This window comes from Punica granatum, chromosome 8, assembly GCF_007655135.1.
Source record: "Punica granatum isolate Tunisia-2019 chromosome 8, ASM765513v2, whole genome shotgun sequence".
Lineage (NCBI taxonomy): Eukaryota > Viridiplantae > Streptophyta > Magnoliopsida > Myrtales > Lythraceae > Punica > Punica granatum.
Window position 1 is genome coordinate 25,643,127 of NC_045134.1, and position 22,836 is coordinate 25,665,962.

The 22,836-nt window shown below is 37.5% G+C and overlaps 1 protein-coding gene, 1 long non-coding RNA gene and 2 pseudogenes across 2 annotated transcripts; 3 read left to right on the plus strand and 1 right to left on the minus strand.

The window, feature by feature from the left end:
- Positions 1-1,068: 1,068 nt before the first annotated feature.
- On the minus strand, positions 1,069-2,571 carry LOC116186951 (transcription factor MYBS1). The gene is made up of 2 exons (XM_031515510.1): positions 2,056-2,571; positions 1,069-1,828 (listed from the first exon to the last, which is right to left on the minus strand). Exons 1-2 carry the CDS (start codon positions 2,466-2,468, stop codon positions 1,363-1,365), a joined length of 879 nt encoding a protein of 292 aa, XP_031371370.1. The 5' UTR covers positions 2,469-2,571; the 3' UTR covers positions 1,069-1,362.
- Positions 2,572-7,650: 5,079 nt separating this feature from the next.
- Positions 7,651-11,308, plus strand: LOC116188891 (annotated as a pseudogene).
- A 2,737-nt stretch (positions 11,309-14,045) lies between these two features.
- LOC116187250 lies at positions 14,046-15,382 on the plus strand. The gene is made up of 2 exons (XR_004152012.1): positions 14,046-14,178; positions 14,531-15,382. It is a non-coding gene; the product is annotated as an uncharacterized LOC116187250 (long non-coding RNA).
- A 3,308-nt stretch (positions 15,383-18,690) lies between these two features.
- On the plus strand, positions 18,691-22,836 carry LOC116188218 (annotated as a pseudogene).

Genomic DNA, 22,836 nt, shown 5'->3' on the forward strand with positions numbered 1-22,836 from the left:
GGCATTCTGGGAATTTTGAGGGCAATTTCGATGATTTTGGGCTCTGCAAGGGCAGGATCACAGGAAAATTGCAACCATAATGTCCAAAGGCCAGGCTGCCATAGAGGCTTTGCCGCATCGAGTCTTGAGATCTTGCATGGTGTCCAGGCCATTTCAAGGGGTAGCCAGTCCTTCTGGTGTCCTTCGTTGGTTCTTAGGTTCTTGGGGACACAGAGATGGAATCGCTAGACACTGCAAATTGCACAACTTGAAGTGGTCGAGCATATCCTAATATCAGGTTTATGTTTGTCTCGTGGATTTTTTCCAAAAGAATGATGCTAAGTAGCTCAACTATGTGCAACAATTGGGTGCAATTGCATGTTAGCTCTGTTTTGGGTAGGCAGAAAAAAAGTCCAAATCATGTTGCATCGAGAGAGAAAGGAATTACTCCATAGAATTTTAGAGTTCCATTGATCGGAATTCAGATAGTTTTGAGGGGTCTAGTTCATGTATTTCCACACGAAGAAGATGATTGATTGTCCCATGAAGGTGATGGAGCTCTAAGACCAGCACCTTCCCTTCAAAGTGCTAAGTTGATTAGCCCTTACCCTCAAAGACCTGAGTTGTGCTTCATTAAGTATGTTTCGAGCTTTTCCGAAGTTCCCAGCATAAACAATAGAGTACAACTCAAGGAGGAAAAAGGCGGCTTTGGCACTAGCACTGAGATAGATATGAACAGACAGTTCCTTCTTTACGTAGTTCTACTGAATTCCATGTATAAGAGCTAGATTTTGGTCGGTTTGTTTATGCACGAGCATGGCCCATGCCTATCTGCAGAGGAGTTCACCGAGAACTGCAAACAGGTCTAGCTTTCAGTGCAAGATGTAATACTGAAGTCTCTGAGAAGACATGATGTCAGAGCATGAGATGAAGTTCGTGAAACCAGAGGCAGGAGTTCATGACTTCAAAGCAGCGGGACAGGTTTCGACTTCGAAATTTAGTTTATTATGATGATGCAGCCGGTAATTGACTTGAGGCTGAAGTTAACTGCTGCACTTCTTTATAATGAAAATGAAGTAAAATTACTGGTACCTGGGAAATTACTATTTATTCACACCTCAGTATATGTACAGGAAGTTGATGAATGCAACAATGGAGAGCTCTACAGAATCTAGAAAGCTGCACGGCACTGCGCCAGAGGAAACAGGTATTCTCTGCAATGAATGCTTCTCTTCTCAATAGCTGCAACACCAAATCGGGAGAATCATGGAACCTACCTCCATCTGTTTTAAGGAGATCTTTCCAGTCATGAAAAAGTTTTGAATGAAACAAAAATAAGTTTCCATGGAAAACAAAGGGAGCCTCAGTTTCTAAAGGCCATTGCTATTGGTGCATTGGCGGTGGAGGCGGCAGTGGAGGTGGCATTGGGTAAGCCATGGGAAGGACATAGGGAGGATGATGCGGGTGGTGTCCTGGGGGAAGCATCAGCGAGGCCATGTGACCCGGAGCAGAAACGGGGAGGCCCACAGGAGTCCCATACATGCCAATCCCTGGCATGTGGGGCTGATTCCTGTGCTTCGGCGGCGGCCCGACAAGGGCCGGGCTCGAGGGATTCGTGTTGGACTGCTGGCCAGTGATGGGGGCCTGCGGAGCCGAGATATCGCCATTGTTGACACTTGTAATGTCATGAATGCTCGATCTCCTCCTGTCTCTGTTCATAGAATTTAAGCGAATGAAGTACTTTTGAGCATGGCTAGCAACTTGAGTCGGGGTTCTTGAGATGACAAAGTTCCTCGAGATGCTTCTCCAGTCCCCTTTCCCGAACTTGTCTAGCCCGAGCAGAAACAACCTGAAAAGGGTCCAGGGTAGGCATTTTCATCTTTAGCAATAGATCAATTAGCTAGAAAAACCAGAAATCTTCGATGTACACTTTGGCCTCAGCCATCTTAGGAATTATGGAATGATAAATCCAAGCTAAATCTGTATCAAAGCTGCACACAGTTCTTCACCACAACTTCCAAATGGATAAGGTACCTTTGAAACATAAGCATATTAAGTGAGTCCTTGTATAGTTACCTATGTTCCTCCTCGGTCCATGGGATTCCTTTCCTTCGTTCCTGGTCCGACCTCGAGCCTCCTTTCCCTCCATGCCCGCCCGAGTCATGTCCCAGCCCTGAGAACCCGCCGCCGAACCCGCAGTTCTGTCTCTTATCGGATGCCCCTCCGCTGGGAACCCCATGCTTATTGTCCTTTGTAGATGAAGTCGTCTCCTCGCCCACGTAATTGGGAATCTGAACCTTCCCTTCCTCGATCGCCCGAACATCCTCCACTAGGATCTCGTAGTGCTGCTTCAGCTCCTCGATGCTCTTGCTCGGTACCAACGAAGCAATCTTATCCCAATGCTCGGCGGAGTCCTCGGCCCAATGCATCGCAATGGCATTCTCGAAGGCCTTCTCTTCTTCTCTGCTCCATGCTGTGGCACTGGACATGGTGTTGTTCTTCTTGGTTCACTGTGTTTTCTTCCTTTCTTTTTCCTCTTATTTTTTTTTTTAGCTCTTTGGGTTAGTCCAAAGTGTGAAATTATGAGGATGACAATTTGAGTCCATTTCAGTTATTTTGTGGACGGTGAGGCTTTTTGGTTGTATTAGGAGGGAAAAGAAAGGCTCTTGAAGGGGTGCGTAGGATAAGGGTGAGTTAGGAAGAAGGAGTGGTGTAGGATAAGGTGTGAGGAAAGGGGAGAGGGTATCAAACTATCAATTTTATAGGACCACCCAATGAATTTGAAGGGATGGGTTACCTGTCGTGTGCATATATGTCCCTGTTGCAATCCTAAGGAAATTATTAAAAAAAAAAAAAATCTCGCCATGACTTCGGCTCAGTATTATGAATTCTATAACTACCCCATATGATGTGCCGGAATAGAATGGAAAGAACTGGTCAATTTCATGAAAATATAATTCATTTGTTATTTCCTTCGAAACCAATGTCATTCAACTGCACCACCCTGTGTCGAAGCCGTGATATGAGCAGATGGACGGATAAGTAACGACATATCGAATACTGCTAGTACAATGATTCGGAATTCGAGGACTACTCCGGCCAACCAAAATCACATGGTCTCATATGTGGGAATGGGCTAGGGCATGCATCTTTTCCATTCCAAGACGTATCGCAAGCGGTCTGATGAGTCAAGTTGTCTATGAAAGAATTGAATCCAGTCGCTCTAAGTTGTCTCCGGCCGGAATACGGGGAGAGAGAGAGAGAGAGAGAGAGAGAGAGACCCTAGGGCCTTTCCACTCCATGGGGTGAGCCAAGTTGCAATCATGGAGTGTATTAGATGAGGGAGGAAGGGAATTTGATATGAGGTCCAAAGAACATTTGAAACTACCCTCTTCACGTGCCCATCCCCAGCCACCTTCGGCCTGTATGAAACAAAGTGTGCGGGTCCCCTTAATTATCTTGTAGAGAGCCCAATACTTTCCCTATATCTTCCTTTTGCATGTTCAATTCTTTCTAACGGAAAGATTATAAGGTATTTTTAGTCTATTAATCGAAATTAATTTTTATTTGGGCATCAGGTTGATCCTATCAATGATTTACCTACTAAATACATGCCAAAGTAAAAGAATTCCTTTGGTCATTGCGAAAACATTTTCTCGTGAAAATTGTGGCTTGGAGTGATAATGAGACATCCGAGTTTGACACTCTTGCAAAAAAGAGATATCCGAGTATGGAAAGCTTTGATCAATATTAAAATTTACATAATTTAGTGAAAGTCGTCAAATATTGTTGCTCAATGTTTAGAATTTCATTCTTTATCTTTTATAATATAATAATATCCAACCACGAGATGCAATATAGTTAGTATATTGGGCTTAACATAAGTAGACATTACATGCACTCACCAAACATATCTCGCGTCTAGGGCCAATCAGAAGCCTTGAACGAATTATAGTAATTTACTTTTTGCCAGAAAAAAGAAGAAGAAAGAATTGAAATTATATATCTATTTTTTTTTTTGCTTTAAAGGTATTCATTTATTAGAGGAAAGGATCAGAATACATCATGGCTTGTTAACATCTCCATCTCCAACAAAAATAGATGGGGGGAGATCAGAGATGTTAACTGGCCCAAAATGATTAGACGTAGTTGTCCATGAAGCTAAATTGTGGGCAAGAAAGTTTGAGGATCTAGGACAGAAAGTACGTCTCAATGATCAAACAAGAACAAACAGTCAATAGCTGAATCAATAAGCCAAGCAAAGAGAAAGTCATTATGTAGTACAGAGGTTTGATGAGGATCACGGAGAGCTCGAATCACGTCCATGGAATCGCCTGAAAGAAGCAACGAACTAGTCTGCATTTTTTGGGTACACTTGATAGCTTCTAGTGCAGCCGCTGCTTCCCCTTTGAGAGTGTCGAGTTTCCTTGAGCAAAAAGTCCAACATGCAAGAGGGATCCATTGGATGATGTGCATGTAACTCCAAGCCATGTATTGCGAGGCCTAATAGCAGCATCGAAGTGGAAAATGAGATTGTGGCTAGGCTGACTTCTTGAGGAAGACTCCAAGTTACGTTCTCTCCAAGCTTCCTTGTAGTTCTCGGCTCTTCATTGATAGTTTTTGTTGCTTCAAGGGGATCAAGAAGTGCCATTGTTTTCCCGTTTAAATTCCTGCTTTGCCAAAGAAAATCCATATAGACAACCACTTGTAGTAAGATTTGTGCAAGTCATTTCCTGTAAGCTACAAAGAGTTGTTGATGCCCAATAGAATTTTGATCCAGTCCACCAAAGAGGAAATTCCGAGAAATTCAATTCTAATGGGCCAAGAGAGTATAGACCGCACTATGATGAAAAAGGGGCAAGAAAGGAATAGGTGGTCAGCACTTTCTGGAGCGTTATGGCAGAGCTAACATTGAGAGTGGGAGATATGGAATCTTCGAAGTAAAGTGTCATAAGTTGGGAGGGAGCAAGTGATGAGCTTTCATAAGAGAAGCTTGTGCCTTGCATGTATCTCGGCCCTCCACAATTTTGACCACTCGGTGGAAGTGAAAGAGGAGGAATGGAATCCCTATTTTTAATCAGTGATATAGGCTGATCTGGTGGAGAGCACTCCATTGGAGGTAGGAGCCCAAGATAATCTATCAAGAAAGAAGCGAGAGTCTAACTTGATCTTAAGAATGCTATGGAGAGTATTTGTATCAAAAAGTGATTCAAATAGAGGAAGGTTCCAGCTTTTTGTTTCTGAAAAAAACAAGTCGCTAACCCATCTATATTCGGTTTTAATAGTTTGGGGTGTTTGAAATCTGACTCTCTCATGTTCTCTTAGAGGGGACGTGGCCAGTTCTCCATTTCTTGTTTTTGGCTAAAATTCGCCAACTAAAATTCGCCGCACAAAGTCCCGGCGCTCTTCCATGTTTTCTTATGCTATAAATGACGACTTCTATTATTATTATTACTGGGGCAAAGTTCCTTGCATGTTGCCGCTTAGTACGTAAGAGTTATTCGATGAATAATTCTGTGATTGAATTTATACGATTCTCGATATAACACAATCTCAACATATAATAATAGTCTTAATTGTTAAAGATTAATATACATATTATTCGATGTAAAAGCTAATATTTCTTTATGCCTTGTCTGAAGTTTATTTTTAATAGTTATAAAACTAAGTTCTATTTTAATAGGCCATTTCTCAATCGATATTTGTTAGGATATTAAAATCTATGAAAAGAATTTATCTAATTTTTTTGATATGAAAAACGTTATGATATATCAAGACTTATTATATAATCATGGTGCGCACCGAAAAGTATACCTTACTCAAAATTACTTTCAAAAATCTATTCTTATAACAGGATATTAAATGAATTACCAAAAAAGCTTCATCATACTCTTAAGAAACTACATATATAATCAATTTTATTAATTAATTGCGAAAGATGTAAGAAAATCTCTCTCTTCACACCTGTATTAGCCTAGAACACATATTTCTGGAAGAAAAATAGAAAAAATTCTTGAAATTTCCCCTTATTGAGCCACTTTTCTTTCTATAAACGTATAACCTAATTTTACTTATTCTACTAATGTATTATATATCATTACAATTTTATTTATGATGTTAAATCTATCGTTATTTTTTGTCAAAAAATATTATTATTATATATTCTTCTTCAATAATTTTTTATATTACCTGGCATGGCATAGTTTTCTCCTCTATATGAAAAGTACTTCAAGAATCAATTAATAATATGGGAAAAGTAGCAAAAATAATGATGAAAAACTGTTTAGATACATCCTAAATTATGCAAGATTAATACTCCCTATCTGGCACCTTATACTTATATGTAGCTGAATTATAATATGTCCAATGACTTTGTAGGCTGTTCATGAGAGTTGTGGGGAAATAGTAGGGCAAAACTCAAATACAATTCGTTATTGGGGGAAAAAAAAACATAGAAGCGTGTGACTGAATTACAATTGTCCCGTGAAAGTGTTGGGTGTTGATGAGAGTCGTGGGTAATAGTCGATTAAAATCGGAATACCTTTCATCATTAAAAGAAAAAAGAAAACACATAAATAATCGACCAAATTACGTGAAACTTATTGGGATCGAATTTAAAATCACCAAAAGGTGTAACGCATCGACCTAATGATTGTATATTTTATTATGGCATCAGCCTATTCCGGTTTTGCATTTCATATATTTACCAGTCAGGAAAGAGTTCCATTTGGTTCGGAATTGTCATTCCTTTTTCAGTTTTTGCAAATTTTTAGGTGGGAAAATTAAATGAGGGAGGGAGAAAAGAAAAAAAAAAAAAAAGAATGCGGCAGGTCGCATTGTGGGACATGTTTTCTTTTTGAATTTAACGGGTCTGGTAAAGTTTAATCGGACACATCTTTTTTCTCGTTCATATATCTCATGATTCAGAAAACGGAAAATTTTGACATGGCTATGGTTTCTAATGATACGTGATTGATTTTGTCGTACTCGCTATCAATTCTTAGATGTAAACACTGAATCTTGCATATTTCGTATAAAGCGATAAGTTGGTTTGGTCTCACCTGGTGCTTTCTTCTGCAGAATGCGGATAACTTATTTCTATCTCTCGATAATCCGGAAATTAGAAACGGTATCGAGCTTTAGGGGATTCTTTTCTCGGATTTCTGCATGACCAGGATCCTCAGCGCACCGGCATTTCGACTTTCGACTTTGGCAGAAGTTCGTCCGCCAGGTAGATAGAGGAGAGGAAGTCAGGAACAAGATTCCTTCATCCATATCGGGAAACATTCGAACTCGGTTTTATCATGTCGGGAAAAGCAAAAGTCCGGTGCTCTAATCCGAGAACTGTATTGCCCCTCTTGTTACTTTCCCTGATTGCTATGGCTATAAACGTCGTCTGCGAATCGGCTACAGTATACGTGCATCGGAAAGAACTTCTATTGATAAAAGGACAGTTGCGGGGTGCGATACTGGCCAGTCACTACAAGGTGGATAGACATAAAATATCATTGAACCTTGTCAAGACATCATTAAATATTGCGAGGAATTAAAAATCTCAGTCACCCTAACATCACATAGACCGTCAGTTGGAAATGGACTAACGGATTCAAGGATTGTCCTTTTTTGCCTGTACCAAAAGCAATAGAAATATCGATAGAGTCGACTTCAGCCATGGCTTCTAGTACGATAGGATTGGAAGATGATAGGACCACAATGGTGGGTCGAGGTTTTAAACTGAAAATCTTTCACTTTCTTATTCGATGGTAAAGTATTGAGTTGATGGTATCTTCAATTGTTTCGAAAATACCCATATATATACAATGATGCAGCAGTTCGGTCATATGTGCGCATTAAAATTATGTACTCCACCACTGCGTTAACATCTTACAATGCGGCACCAAAAGAGATATTCATGGCATCAAGCTGATAGGCTAAATTGAACACAAGATAACTTGGAGTTGATAAAGGAGTCGAATTCACGATGCTAAACTCCACTAGCTCACTATAGCGGATGATCCATTCTATTTTGTTTAAGGTCCCATTTGGTACATGAAAATAGAATGGAATAACATGAGTCATGAAGATTCCATCATTTCACTTCACCTGCTATTATACAGGGACACTTTCATAAGTTAGCATGATCATTTCATTTAGAAGATATTTTCCCTTCAACTCAATAGAATGATGATTCCTTAAAAAAATTAAGAAATTTAATTCCATCATTTTCATATGTTCTAGTGTAACTTAAAATCAGTATTTTTCTCTCAATATAATTACATTTCTATAATAAAAATTCATTTCATTCTTTTCCATTTCATTCCCTTGTGGCTAATGGGGCCCAAGAAGATTCATTAACTATCGAATCTGTCAGTCATAACATAAAACATCAAATGAAGATAAGCTAGTCCGCAAGTCCGAGCATAGTGCAACCCTTATTTTGTTATCTATACTTTTATTGTTATTCTCTTGTAAATAAATTTTAAAATTAGTTTGTAATCATGATTGATGGTATTTATCACTTATATATTGTATTAGAAAGTAATGAATTGATTATTGATAGAAATTATGCTTTAATAATGTCGTATTTTATGTATCATATATATTTAATGCACAATACAGGAAGTCGGCCAACCAGAAACTCTTAAAATGGCCAAAATGCACAGCGAAATTCAAAGTAATTATAATTTTTATTCATTGTATTAAGCTAATGGGCTTCACTTATAATCGAAAAATGGCCAAAATACTAATGAGACAAATTATTGTAGAAGGTGAGGCCCGATGCACTTCTAGATGTACAAAAGTGCATACATAAAAAACCCAATATTACCTCTCGGCATGAAAAAAAAAAAATTGGGGCTATTTCCATAACCAAATTCAGTATTTCCACAACTTTTATTGGTCGATGGACAGAATTGTCCCTGATCATGATATTAAATAAGTATGTAATTTAATTTCCTATTTTATGATTCTTTCTTTCCACAAATCTCTCATCTTATAACAAATCACTAATTCTACAAACTTATGGTCATATAATTAAAATTGATTCCTATATTAATAAATGATCTCTCATTAATGAATATAAGAATAAAGCAGTTCCATGTTCAATACCCATTACGAGACTATCCGTGATTCTTTATAAAAATATTAGGATTCATGTTTCATTAACTACGCCTATTGGGTCACTCCTATAACCCAAAAAACTGCAAAAGGCCCCAAACCCTTCATAAAACCTCATGTATATTACTGGAGGCCCAATTGAAGAAGGCCCATAAGGACCGGCACTAAAAACATATATACATCCTGCCATAACTAAAAACAAGATCAAAGCCAACATTTATGAGATCGAGAGAGTTATAGTATTCATAGTATACTCGACAAGACCATTCGGCACGGTTATAATTGATCTCGGAAAAGCCAACTCGATCGGGATGCTACAACGAACTTCAGTCGCACAACGCTCCTAATTAAAACCGTCTCGATCAAAACTTATAAGATGACATTTTAATTGAAAGTCAACTTATAAAATCAAAAGTGTCTTTTTCAAAAATTATAGGATCGAAATTGTTTTACGGAGCAAACGTATAGGATTGATTCGGTAGTTTCAAATCTTATATGATCAAAATTGACTGAATGTCAAACTTATAGAACCAAAAATATCTTTTTTCCTTGTTACAATACTTATAAGAAGAAATTACAGTACGATATTGCCAATTCTTTGTAAGAGAAATTATGCGTTGTGATCATCATCAATTCTTCATCTACTGATTAACGAACTTTCAAATAATTGTATTGATTTTTAATTTCTTATTAGAGGTTTCTGCCTTCAGAGTTCGGATACAACATATAGACCGAGCGGACTGGTCGAACCGGGTTTGACAATGTACAATGACAAGAGAAAGGTGAGGAGGGCCATCGAAGAGGCTGGGATCCCTTATACCTACATCTGCTGCAACTCCATCGCGGTCTGGCCTCATCACGACAACACCCATCCTTCGGCCGATGGATCATTTCCAGATCACGGCAATGGCAACGTCAAAGGTCTATACACTACACTATTTGTCATTCTCATTTTTTATCGCTAGAGCTAGCTTTACGCATAAAAGATTATGCACCTCCTTATTTTTTGTTCTTGATGTATATGTACTAGAGGAAATTAATTCTTTTTCTAAGAAAAATATAAATAAATAAGTTTATTGAAGTTATGGAAAGCAAGACGTAAATATTGGGTGGACAGGGGAAGATGGGGACTTCTTCTTAATGGTACATTACAGTCCATGGTTTTTCCTTGATGTACGAGGTTAATATATATGTTACCTTGTAACTAATAGGGACTTTCTGCAGGCCTAGGCGCGGGCTACGGTGCCCCGTGTCCGGGATCATTCGGGAGGACACCTTATTTTCCAGGATGGGGGAATATCCCCATCTAATAATTAAACAACCATAAATTATTACATGAACTAATCCCATCACGTCGACTGTGGACTGAATCAATTATTCACTGATGGTAAATCATCTACTATAAAAGAGGGTAGGCAGGACCAATTGCCCAATCGTGTATGTAAGCTAGCGATTGGCTCAGCTAATGGCCTACAGCGTGGACTGAATTTGTGTAATGATTCACTTACGAGAGAGTCTCGTGAATGTTCAATTGACTACTTCGAATTGCAAATATTCAACTGTCATGAGACATGATTGTTCCATCATCTGCCTTGACAGCGTAATTCATAGCTGGAACCGATATCGGGAAGTTCACCATGAAGTGTGTCGACGATGACCGAACTCTGAACAAGACGGTTCATTTCCGACCTCCATCGAACCCACTGAGCATCAACGAGCTTGCTTCATTGTGGGAAGAGAAAATAGGCCGAAAGCTCCCAAGAGTAACCATCACAGAAGATGAGCTCCTTGCCCTCGCAGAAGGTAAACTATTATTCCTGATTTAAGGCATTTCAGTAATTTTATTTTTTGTGATTCGCTTTATATCAATCATGCTCATTTTTATCCCTTTCATCGACCCGATTCAGAATCAATCACTAGTGAGTTATAAGCTAATCCTTTTTTCCACAGATGTGTATACCAAGAAGCATCATTGCAGCTCTGACCCACGGCATATTTCATCAAAGGTTGCCTAGTGAACTAGTCTTCGGACAAGCCGGATGACGTCGAGATCACATCCCTATACCCGGACAACCCAGTCATTAACATAAATGAGTGCTTCACTGAGTTTGCCAAGAAGATTGTCAATAACAAAGCAGCAACTGCTGGGCAGCATCCAGATCTTACAGAAGCTCCAAGCCCTAAGCCGGAAGCCCTCGCCCTAGTGGCTTGAGTATAATGGAATGTTTCCGACTTCGACTGCATTGTTCGGGGTAGCAAGTGAGTTTCCACTATCGAAGGATCAACACATTCACAGTTTCAGGAGCACCAACTTATTTTCGGCTAAGTACAGCATATATTAAGTTCATGCATATTCATTCGCACACAGGGAATACAGGTCTCCAAGAAAGTGTCTTAACAAATGTAAAAGCGACACCTAAGGTATATCATCTTTTCTACCCCATGGAGGAAATTTCTTTTTTTTTCTCATGCAATTCATTTATCAAAAAAAAAAAAAGTAAAAGGTTACGTGCCCATGAATTAAGATGTAGAACAAGCAAAAGCAACAGAAATAAGGTAAACAAATAGAATATGCATGCTATATACTATAATATTATTTGTGACTACTATCCATGCTTGTGAAAGCCACTTCCATAGGTAACAGATATACTTAGCATCTACAGTCTTACAAGCTACGGATTACATTTATCTATCAGAAACAAATTGCCCCCGCTCTTAATTAAGGAGGGTTGGTTCAAACAGTTCGGCGCTTGTTTCGCTTAAATAAGGTCTTGAGTTCGATTCCTTATGAATGTAGAAAATCCACGCCTGGAGAGTTTTACTCCTTTATCGGCTGACCTGGCTCGACTGGATTAGTCGGGACCAATTGTGCTTCCAGATAACAAGGTTCGCACCCAAAAGAAATTGCACCCGATCTTTGTTAAAGTTCATATTATTCCCTAATATCCTTGAGTTAACTACTAGCCTCGGCAATTTGAGCTCCGCCTGCATGCCCAAGGATGGTCGGTCTCCATTGCTCGCAAGTTCGATTGTTGGAACAATTACTAATTTGGAAAATTTCTCTAAAAATGGAAACTTTCATGACAAAACTTGAACCACTAGCCGAAGTCAAATGAAAAACTAATGTGAGTTGGTTTAAGTGATTCAGTACTTGTTCCGTTTAAGTAAGATATCAGATTCGAGTTCTTATAAATGCAGAAAATTCGTATTAAGAGAGTTTTATCCCTTAGTGGGGCAACCCGGCTCGATTGGATTAGTCGATACCCAATTGAGCTTCCGAATATTGGGGTATACACTGCCAAAAAAAAAAAAAAGCCTAGCCCATTCATGAGAGAGTTGAGTTAATAGAGCAAATGGTAGAACTACACTAGCAACTGCAAAAGGCCCGAAACCTTATCATAAAACCTCATTTATATATGTTCCGGGAGCCCAATTGAAGAAGGACCGTTGGGATCGGGACTAAAAACATGCATGCATGTATAGATCTTCCAGAACTAAAAACCAGATCAAAGCAACATTCATGAAATCGAATTATTATAGTATCCGTAGTACACTCGACAAGACCATTCCATACTATTATAATTGATCTTGGAAAAGCCAACTCGATCAGGATGGCGCTACAACGGATTTCAATCGCACCCCTGTAGCTCTGCGTCCCTTTTGAGATGCACGGGACCAACGGAGAATGACATGTTAGAGGTATTTTACTATCTAGTATGTCAGAATCAGGCGTATATGATCGTTATGGTATAGCTGTTATCATGATCTGGTTTGTGATTGAGATTCTGAATTAGCAGAATATTTTATTAGAAATATAAATTTCAATTTCTGAATTTTGTTCATTTCATTTGGCCTATAAAATGGCTATAGTTGATCGTGTAGTTTCTTGAGTTGCCCATTCTAATAAAGTTGCCTTGTGGTTTTGGCCAATGGTCGACCACGTTTATCTTCTCTATATCTCGGCTCCCTTTCTCGTATAGTAGATTCGTCACGACAATGGTACACACTTGTAGCTCCGAGTCATCCCGAGTGCCTCCAAAATATTGGAAGAAGCCCTACAGCAGATTGTTGCTTTACTGGCAATTATCGGGGAGATGGGCAGGTTAAGTAGCTCCTCTCGAGCACTTTCAGATTTATCTAGATATGTAATAAAATTGACACTTTATGACTATTGTAGCTGAGTACTTTACTTCCTTACTAATTTAAATTTGCTTCATTTGCTATTTCACATTTTTAGATGATGGAGTTGCTCTAGCGTGCACGTTTCTAAAGGTGATTCTCCCAGTATCTGATAGTAATATATCATGTTCATTCCGTTTAATTGCAAGGTTTCATGTGCTTATTAGGTTCAAGTTCAGACTAAGTCAGAAATGATCTTATCAAGGCTCTCCATTCCTCGTACATCTTTTGATCTACAATGTGTGAGCCCTGACCTGATAATGCTGCGAATAAGTGGTTGGAATGTGATAACATGCACAGGTATTAATCTTCAAATGAGACAAACGTTTCTTGCTTTTAAGTATATGATCTCTCATATATCTTCTTCTTCTTCTTCTTCTTTTTTTGTTCATTTGGTTATTTTTTGCAGGTTTTACCTCTCTAAGGAGTAGGTTCAATCGCAAATTCCTGCAATAGTGAAAAATGATGTTAAAAAAGCCTTGGAGATGACGATGAACATCTTGAAGAGACAAATATAGATGCCTCTGTCCAAGCTTACGTTAATATAGTTGCAGGAGCTTGTGTTTCTATGGGTAAGAGACAGTCTTTGTGAAGTCTTATGGTCCGAAAAGTAAATCTAACCTATCTAACTGCAAAATGTGGCAGCTCACTTCAATGTTAAAAGTGCCTCCACTTTATGAAAAATGCTTTTCCTTGATCATGCGTAGGACTGAGGTTTGTCGGGACAAGGGATAGAAAAGCAGAGGAGTTACTTTATGAACAGCTATGCACTCGACAGGTGTTCATTGCTGAACTTTTCTATGACATTTTACTTCTTTGTACATAATCAAACTCCTTCACGTAATTTACAGTTCCATTTTTTCAGTAGGAGATGATTCTTCAAGTCTTAAGAGTACGGAACTGGTAAGCTATTCTATGACTGCTTGTCTTCTGTTTCCTAGTTTAGCTCCGATTGGTATTTTTTGGAAACAGTAGTTGGTATCTTAACAATATATGCATTTCCACATCGCAAGGGATGGATCTTGAAGGGTTTTTTCATGGAAAAGATTGTTGGGCATTTGTCGGGCAAATTGATTGTTTGCTTGTTTATATCTGATAATGTTATTATGCTTTCTTCTTAGGAGTAGACAGAGTTGGTTTCTTCCCTTAGGAGCTGCTTATTTATATTATGCTGATCTGTAATGGCTGAACTTGCTTGTCTAGTTTCTTATTGCATTTGGTGTGTGAAGATCTCTGAGATCTAATTGTATTTCAGATTTTCTGATTAGGAGAAATATTTCATTGGTTGAGGCCATTCACTTAGGGCATGTTTGGTTGACTGGAAATGTCAATCCCTTTCGGATCTATTCCGCGAGGAATAACATTTCCCACGTCTGTTTGCCTCCGGAACAGAAATGACAATTCCGGCTGGGGCCTCTCATCTTCTATAGAGGGAGAATAGTCATACCCTACTACCCCTCCTCCACGGCAATTTCAGTTGGGAATGGATCACAACCACCATTTTGTCCCTCAGCCACTCCACTGCCACCGCCACCGCTGCTCTGCCCCTCCATCGCCACCGTCGCTGTTAGCTCCCTAGCTCAACCTTCGACTACGGCTTCCATCATTCCCAGCCGATCTCAAAGTCACGAAGCCAGACCCGACCTCGACGAAGCGAGATCGAGGTGGGATGGTTCAGCCACAAACCCTAGGCTTGGGAGCACGGGGAGACCACGAGGCGAGATCGCTAACCCCACGACGAGGCTCATCAGGGGTCGGTGACCTTGCGAACTCTTCCAGTCGAATCAACCAATGAAGTCGGATCTAGGGTGGCTCAAGAGGTCGAATTGATCCACGCAGGAGGTCTACCTTGACCCCGCGACCCTCACAACTGGGATCGTGAACCCAGCCTGAGAGTTGCGAGCCCAGGTCTCGACTCGGGCTCGCAACCCTTCAGCTGGGTTCGCGAGCCTAGCCATGGGAGTCGCGGGGTCTCAAGGTGGGGTTGTGCTTTTGGTGGGGGAAGGGAAGTTGTATACTCTTCAATCCTGTTCACGCCGAAGACGATGAACAGTGCATTTTTAAAAAAAAAGTTATGTTTAATATAATAATTTAATATGTTAAAAGAGAAGTATTTATGTCTTTTTATCTTTTTTTATGTTTTTTCGATTTTTATAATTTTTCTAGATCAAACAAAATAAAATTTCATCAAAATTTTTATTTTATTATCTGTTCATTTTAATATATGTTTATTTTATTCTATATCAATTTAACAAAAATAGCATTAGGGAGGAGCAGACCTATATCTAGCTGATGCAGAGTAGAATGTCAGAAATATGCTTTTATTTTAATGCAGTGCTGAAAGCTGACTAAAATATTTTATTTTATTGTCAATAGATGCCTGAAGTTCGTAGAGGATTCGCTCCAAATGTTACAGTCATCCTTGTGGCTTTTTTATAATGCTTCAAGAAATTTTGCTGGACTGTTCATATGCATTTAGTTTTAGAGTTAAGTAGAGTTGAATTTTGATTTTAATTGAGTTGTAATGATTGTATTGTTGAATTATGAGAAAAAGTGTGAAAAAAGTAATGAATAGTTGAGAGAATTTAGTATTAAAAATTAAATTGAAGAGTTAAAAAAATTAAAGAAAAAAATAATAATAATAATTATGTTGTTGACTTTTATTGTGTAGTTAGTAGAATTAAAGTTAGAATTAAAATTTTAAAAATTGATCCTAAAATCAAATGGGTTGGGCGACGATGGGTTAAAGTGATTGAGTTTCTTTTTTTAGTACTTGAATTGTAATCCATGTGGAAATTGAAGTTCACTATTCTAAGTATTTCACAGTATACTTGCTTGCACGTGACTAATTAATCCAAGTACATCAGTTTTGGTGGAATAGAAGATTCCATACCATGGTTAAGTATGTGGCAACTATAAAAGCCACTAAAGATCATCTTGCAAGTTACTGGGGGACAGCCAGTGCTGATTATGACTCCGACTTTTGGAAGAAATAGTCACTTTTACCCACCTATAATGATAGATCACACAAGAAGGAAAGAAAGATAGATCACACAAGAAAGAAGGAAAAGTTACGAATGACCGACGCCCTTTTAGTGTCTCGTAATTAAGCTAGCTTTGGAAAATAGCTCGCCAAACTAATATAGAATATTAATTATTGATTGCTACGTACACTGTGTGCAAGTATCGACTATATGGAGACCTACCCCATTCAATAATTAATACAACAAGCTGGGCACGTCAGATATAGGAAGGAAAGACTTGGGAAAGCTGTGAACAAACATTGTTTTTTTTTTTCGTGAACAGATATTTTTTGGTTTTCGTTTTTCTATATTTATATAATTTGTCGTGGAGTCCGTGCATTATAAGGGATAGAACGTGATTTTTTTTTTCTGATGTTTATCATATATAAAATGCATTTGTTATAAATGGTTGAAATAGTGATTTAAAATCAATAACAACATATATAAGATAATGATTATTTAATTTTACGAATAACATAAGAAAAAATATATAAAGGACTAGAAATCAAAATTATGCATAAAAAATTTAAAAGGTAAATTCTAACCATGGCAACTGGATGAATTTTTGCCTTCAACATTTTCAAGATTCATATGACATTGTTTACATCATTTATTACGTTAATCATTTACATAAAATTGAAGAGCCCAAAAAATTTCTACAAAGTTTATGTGTGAGAAAAAGTAAAAATTTGAAAAACACATCTTTGCGTGCGTGCGTAAAATTAAAGAACTCCAACAGTAGCAATAATTTTAAGAGTCGAATTTTGTTTTTTATAACGTATTACACAAAATATAATATGGATAGCAAATCATATATCTATCTATAAAAAAATATAACATGATTTGTTTTTTGAAATGCAAATACATGTAACAAATCATACCTATAAAAATACAATTCAATTGAATATTTGAAAAGCAAATTATATAAAATATTTATAATTTTAAAGAAATTCAAAAAAATTAGACCCATAAATCTATATCTATATGTTTTTAAAAATTAAAAATTTTGATTTCTTAAAAGTTTTAAAAATTTGAGAAAATAATGATTGATCCCACAAATCTATATGTATATCTTTAAAAATTAAAAAGATATACATTTTTTAAATAAAGCTAAATAAATCGAGAAAATAATGAACATTCTAGCAAATCTATATCTTATATTTTTTAAAAAAAATTAAAATTTTGTATTTATAAAAGTAAAATATCGAGAAAATTTCATTTAGAGAAATAACATTCTAAGGCCATCTGTATCTTTTAAAAAATTGAAAAAATAAAATCTTAAAGAAAGCTAAATAAATCGAGAAATAATGAACAGTCTCTCGCTAATCTATTTATATAAAAATTTTAAAATAAAAAAATCCATTTAGAAACAAAACGTTCTGACTGACCAGGCCACCATATTCCTGCTATGATGTTCGTGCTTTCTATGTACATATATAGATATAGATGATGTATCATCTAACTCGCTTGCCAAAAATGTTCTTGCTGAGAAAGTTTTGTTTTATGAGCTATACACGTGTAATAAATATACGTGAAAGAAATAAATTGATCGCCCAACGAAAGAGGGAAAAAAAAAAGACGATTGAAAGAAACGCCAAACAGATTATATTTGCCGTGACGAGTTGAGAAAGCTTAATGGAATGGAAATTTACATTATTCTTATATATGGATTGATTAAATAAGTTGATCAAAGCCCAATAACAAGTTTCCAATCTCTAAAAGAGGCTCATAAGGGCTTCGACGATTACTCTTCTAAGAATTTTTCAAAGTATATCTACTTCTTATATATCCTGTACAAAAATTTATAATTAAATTTTAAACTTTGCATTTATTATCTTACATTCTCATCTCGACATTAACATACCGATTAAATTAACTAAGAATATATTAATTTTAAAAAATTCAGAGATTTAAACAAGACTAACAATATGAATTAGAGACACGGGAATTATACGATTAGAAACTCTAAATTGTATGTAAGGTAATTTGTAAAATTTTAATTAAAAAAGATAAAATTGAATTGAGAACTAGCGGTGTTAATCTCTAAGGGCAAATAGGACACGTAGCGTAATTAGAGGAGCCGCTTGTGGAAAATCTATTTTCATTGGTGGTGTGATATAAAAATCCTTGAAATATATATATATATATATATTTAACTATCTCAAATGGGAATCAGCGCAATTAATTAATTAGTTAGTTAATTAAAGCAAACAAAGATCGAGGAGTGACTGAGATAATTTTACCCAAAAATGCAATAATGAATTAATTAATTAGTTAATTGATACAGACGTATCATAAATGCCAAATTGAAGTCAATTGGCTAACTTCTGCAAGACAGTGCATCGCAACTACTTGATGAGCTGCACATATATGCCTTCTATATAAATTCCAAATTACTCCAGCATTTTCATCCCTAATTGAGACCTTCTCTTCATCGTTTCACCCAAAAAAAGGTTACAGAATGAACAGAGAGAAGGTTAACATGGCCGGAAGTCCATCACTGAATGTCGTTGGTTCCCCCACTCTGATCATCGGCTCAACTGGGTTCATTGGACGGTTCGTGACAGAAGCAAGCCTTGACTATGGTCGGCCCACGTATGTTCTTGTTCGAGGCAGGGCCGAGTCGGAGACGTCCTCCTTCCAAACTAGAGCCGATGCTATCAGGTCCTTCCAAGACAAAGGAGCCATCATTGTCCAAGTAATTGCTAATTTGCTACGACCTTTTTATCGCCACTATGTTACATTTCCAGATTTTTCTTTCCACTGCATACCCACATAAACACACACACACACATATATTATTAAAAACTAAATGAGGAAATAAACTATTGTATTGATAGCCAACCAAGAGGAATTAGTACAGTGGTACATACTCTCGTTTGTCAATTAAGAGATTCAATTCTCATCATGGGATTGCTCATCATATCCCATTATTAACTTTTAATATTTTTATTTCATTATATTAGGTACATGAATCTCCGTCATATATCGAAAGAAGAAAGAAATAAGGAAATGCATTATTGTATTATATAATAGCCAATATATAATTATTAAGGGAATGTTTCGAAAATAATTATCCCATATTGCATGTGCTATTGATCTAGGTTCGTACCTAGCTAGTTGTACATTGGTTTCGCGTGGGTGTATATGTACATACCACTAGGATTGCTCGTGTGCACAGGAAAACTAATAAATAAAATCATGCACAGTATATATATAATGAAAAACATATATTACTTGCTTCATAGTTAAATTCTATTTCAATTTAACTGAAAATTTTTGACAATTCAATATCCTTATTAAAAATTCATGATGTATTCTTTGATCGGCCATTATTATGTTATTATATTGATGCATTTTATTTATAATATCGTTGGCTTATTCAAGTTCATAAGTAAAAAATCCATAAAAAAAAAACTTTATAAATCGACCTATAAAATTAAATTAAGAACAATTATATTATATTATATTAATTTATTCGTATTTTTTAAAAAAAGAAAAAAGAAACTCGAGAGTATGAAAAACAAACGTACTCTCCGCGAGAACTTCCGAAATGCTTCCGGTTTAGATAAATAGATAGATATATTATATTATTATATGGTATTATTTTATATTATTATTGTTACTACTTACTTCATGATTAAGTAATGTCTATATTTATATTAATTTACCCATATTTTTTTTAAGAAAAGAGAAATTCGAGAGTATGAAAAATAACGTACTCCCCGCGAGAACTTTCGAAATCCTTTCGATTTATATAGATAGACATATAGATATAGATATATATAAACATATATGTATGTGCGTATATATCTATGTTATATAATGGCAGGGGTCGATAAATGACATGGAGATGATGGAGAAGGTGCTCAAGGAGCATAAGATTGAAGTGGTGATATCTGCCGTCGGCGGTGGAAGCATCCTAGGCCAGCTTGTCCTTGTTAAGGCCATAAAATCAGTCGGAACTGTTAAGGTATACATGCGTGTGTATATATATATATCGATCGATATTTTATACATATATATATATATATTAACTAATACGATATACTCATCGAGAAAAAAATGTAATAAGGTCTTGCCAATTCTTTCTTATCATCATTAATTCTTCATCCACTAATGTTATAACCTGATTAACGAACCCTAATTAATTGTTGTTTTTTTTAATTATTTATTATTAGAGGTTTCTGCCGTCAGAATTCGGACACGATATAGTTCGAGCCGACCCAGTCGAACCTGGTTTGACAATGTACAATGAGAACCGGGATCCATTACACCTACATCTGCTGCAACTCCATCGCAGCCTGGCCTTACCACGACAACACCCATCCCTCCGATGTCCTCCCGCCGATGGATCATTTTCAGATCTACGGCGACGGCAACGTCAAAGGTATATACACTGAACTATCTGTCATTCTTATTTTTTACGCTAGAGTTTTCTTCATTCCCTTGTCCGCATTATGCGCAGAATTTTAATTCTTTTTTCAGAAAAAAAATATAAATAAATAAACCAATAAATAAATTTATTGAAGTTACTGGGGGAAGCAAGACGTAAATATTGGGTGGACAGAGGAAGATGGGGACTTCTTCTTAATAGTACAGTACAGTCTATGGTTGATGACACTCAATCCCACATTCGAGGGAGACAGAGATCTTGACCTCTTTATAAGAGCAAAATATATTCCTTTTTTCCCATTAGGTGCATTTTAAGGGCAAAACCGTACGAGTCAAGCCCAAAGCGGACAATACCTTTCGGCAAGCCACTCCGTATCGCAGACCTTGGACCGTATCCTCATCAATGACGCCGTTTGTGGGAACATAGCTATGTGCTCAACTTCCCAAGCCCCCCTCTCTCAAGGGGTTGTAATTACGAGCCACAATCCCACAATAGGGGAGAGATAAGGATCTTGTAATTATGAGCCACATTCCCACATTGGGGAGAGACAAGGATATTGCTCTCTTTATGAGAATTAAGATACAACACTTACTTCCAAGAGGCACCTTTTAAGGGCAAAAAGGTACTAGCTCAAGCCCAAAACGGACAATATCTCAAGACGAACCTTTTTGTGTTGGGGACCTTGGGCCACATCCTCAGCAATTGGGCTTTGGGCTGTATCCTTATCAATTGGGCACTATAAGGATGTACAAGGTTAATATATACGTTACCTCCTAACTAATAGGGACTTTCTGCGCGTCCAAGCACGGGATACGGTGCCCCGTGTCCGGGATCATTCAAAAGGACACCTTATTTTCGGGATGGGGGAAATATCCCCGTCTAGTAAACAACCAAAAATTATTACGCGAATCAATTCCATCACGTGCACAGTGGGATCATTCGGGAGGACACCTTGTCTTCTGGTTGGGGGAATATCTCCATCTAGTAAACGACCAAAAATTATTACACGAATCAATTTCATCGCGTCGACAGTGAATTGAATCAATTATTCGCTGATGGTAAATGGTCTACTATCTAGTATCGATTATAAAAGAGTCTAGTCAGGACCAACTGCCCAATCGTGTATATAAGCTAGCGATCGGCTGAACTAATGGCTAACAGAGTGGACTGAATATGTGTAATGATTTTGGCTTAATTACAGGCTGGCCCATGAATGTTCAGTTGTTTGTTTCGAATTGCAAATATTCAATTGTCATAACACGTGATTGTTCCATCATCTGCCTCGACAGCATACTTCGTAGCTGGAACGGATATCGGGAAGTTCACCATGAAGTGTGTCGATGATGACCGAACTCTGAACAAGACGGTTCATTTCCGGCCTCCATCGAACCTACTGAGCATCAACGAGCTCGCTTCTTTGTGGGAAGAGAAAATAGGCCGAAAGCTCCCAAGAGTTACCATCACAGAAGATGAGCTCCTTGCCCTTGCAGAAGGTAGATTATTATCCCTGATTTAAGGCATTTCAGTAAATTTTATTTCTTGTAATTCGAGTTATACCACTCAAGCCCGTTTTATTCCGTTCATCGACCCGATTCGGAATCAATCACTAGTGATTTATAAGCTGCTACTTTTTTTTTTTCCAGAGATGCGTATACCGAGAAGCATCGTGGCAGCTCTGACCCGCGACATATTCATCAAAGGTTGCCAAGTGAACTACTCTTTGGACAAGCTGGAGGACATCGAGATCACATCCCTATACCCGGACGACCCATTCATTACCATCGATGAGTGCTACAATGAGTTTGCCAAGAAGATCGTCAATAACAAAGCAGCAACTGCTGAGCAGCATCCAGATCTTACAGAAGCTCCAAGCCCTAAGCCGAAAGCCTTCGCCGTAGCAGCTTGAGCATAACGGGCTGTTTTCAACTTCGACTGCTTTGTTCGGGGTAGCAAGTCAGTTTCCACAATCGAAGGATCAACACATTCACAGTTTCAGGGGCACCAACTTATTTTCGACTAAGTACAGCATATATTAATTTCATGCATATTCATTTGAACACAGGGAATACAGATCTCTATTTGGGTCGAAAGATGTACTTGTTCCTTTAATATAAGGCGTGGAGTTGCAAATTTCTCTTAAAA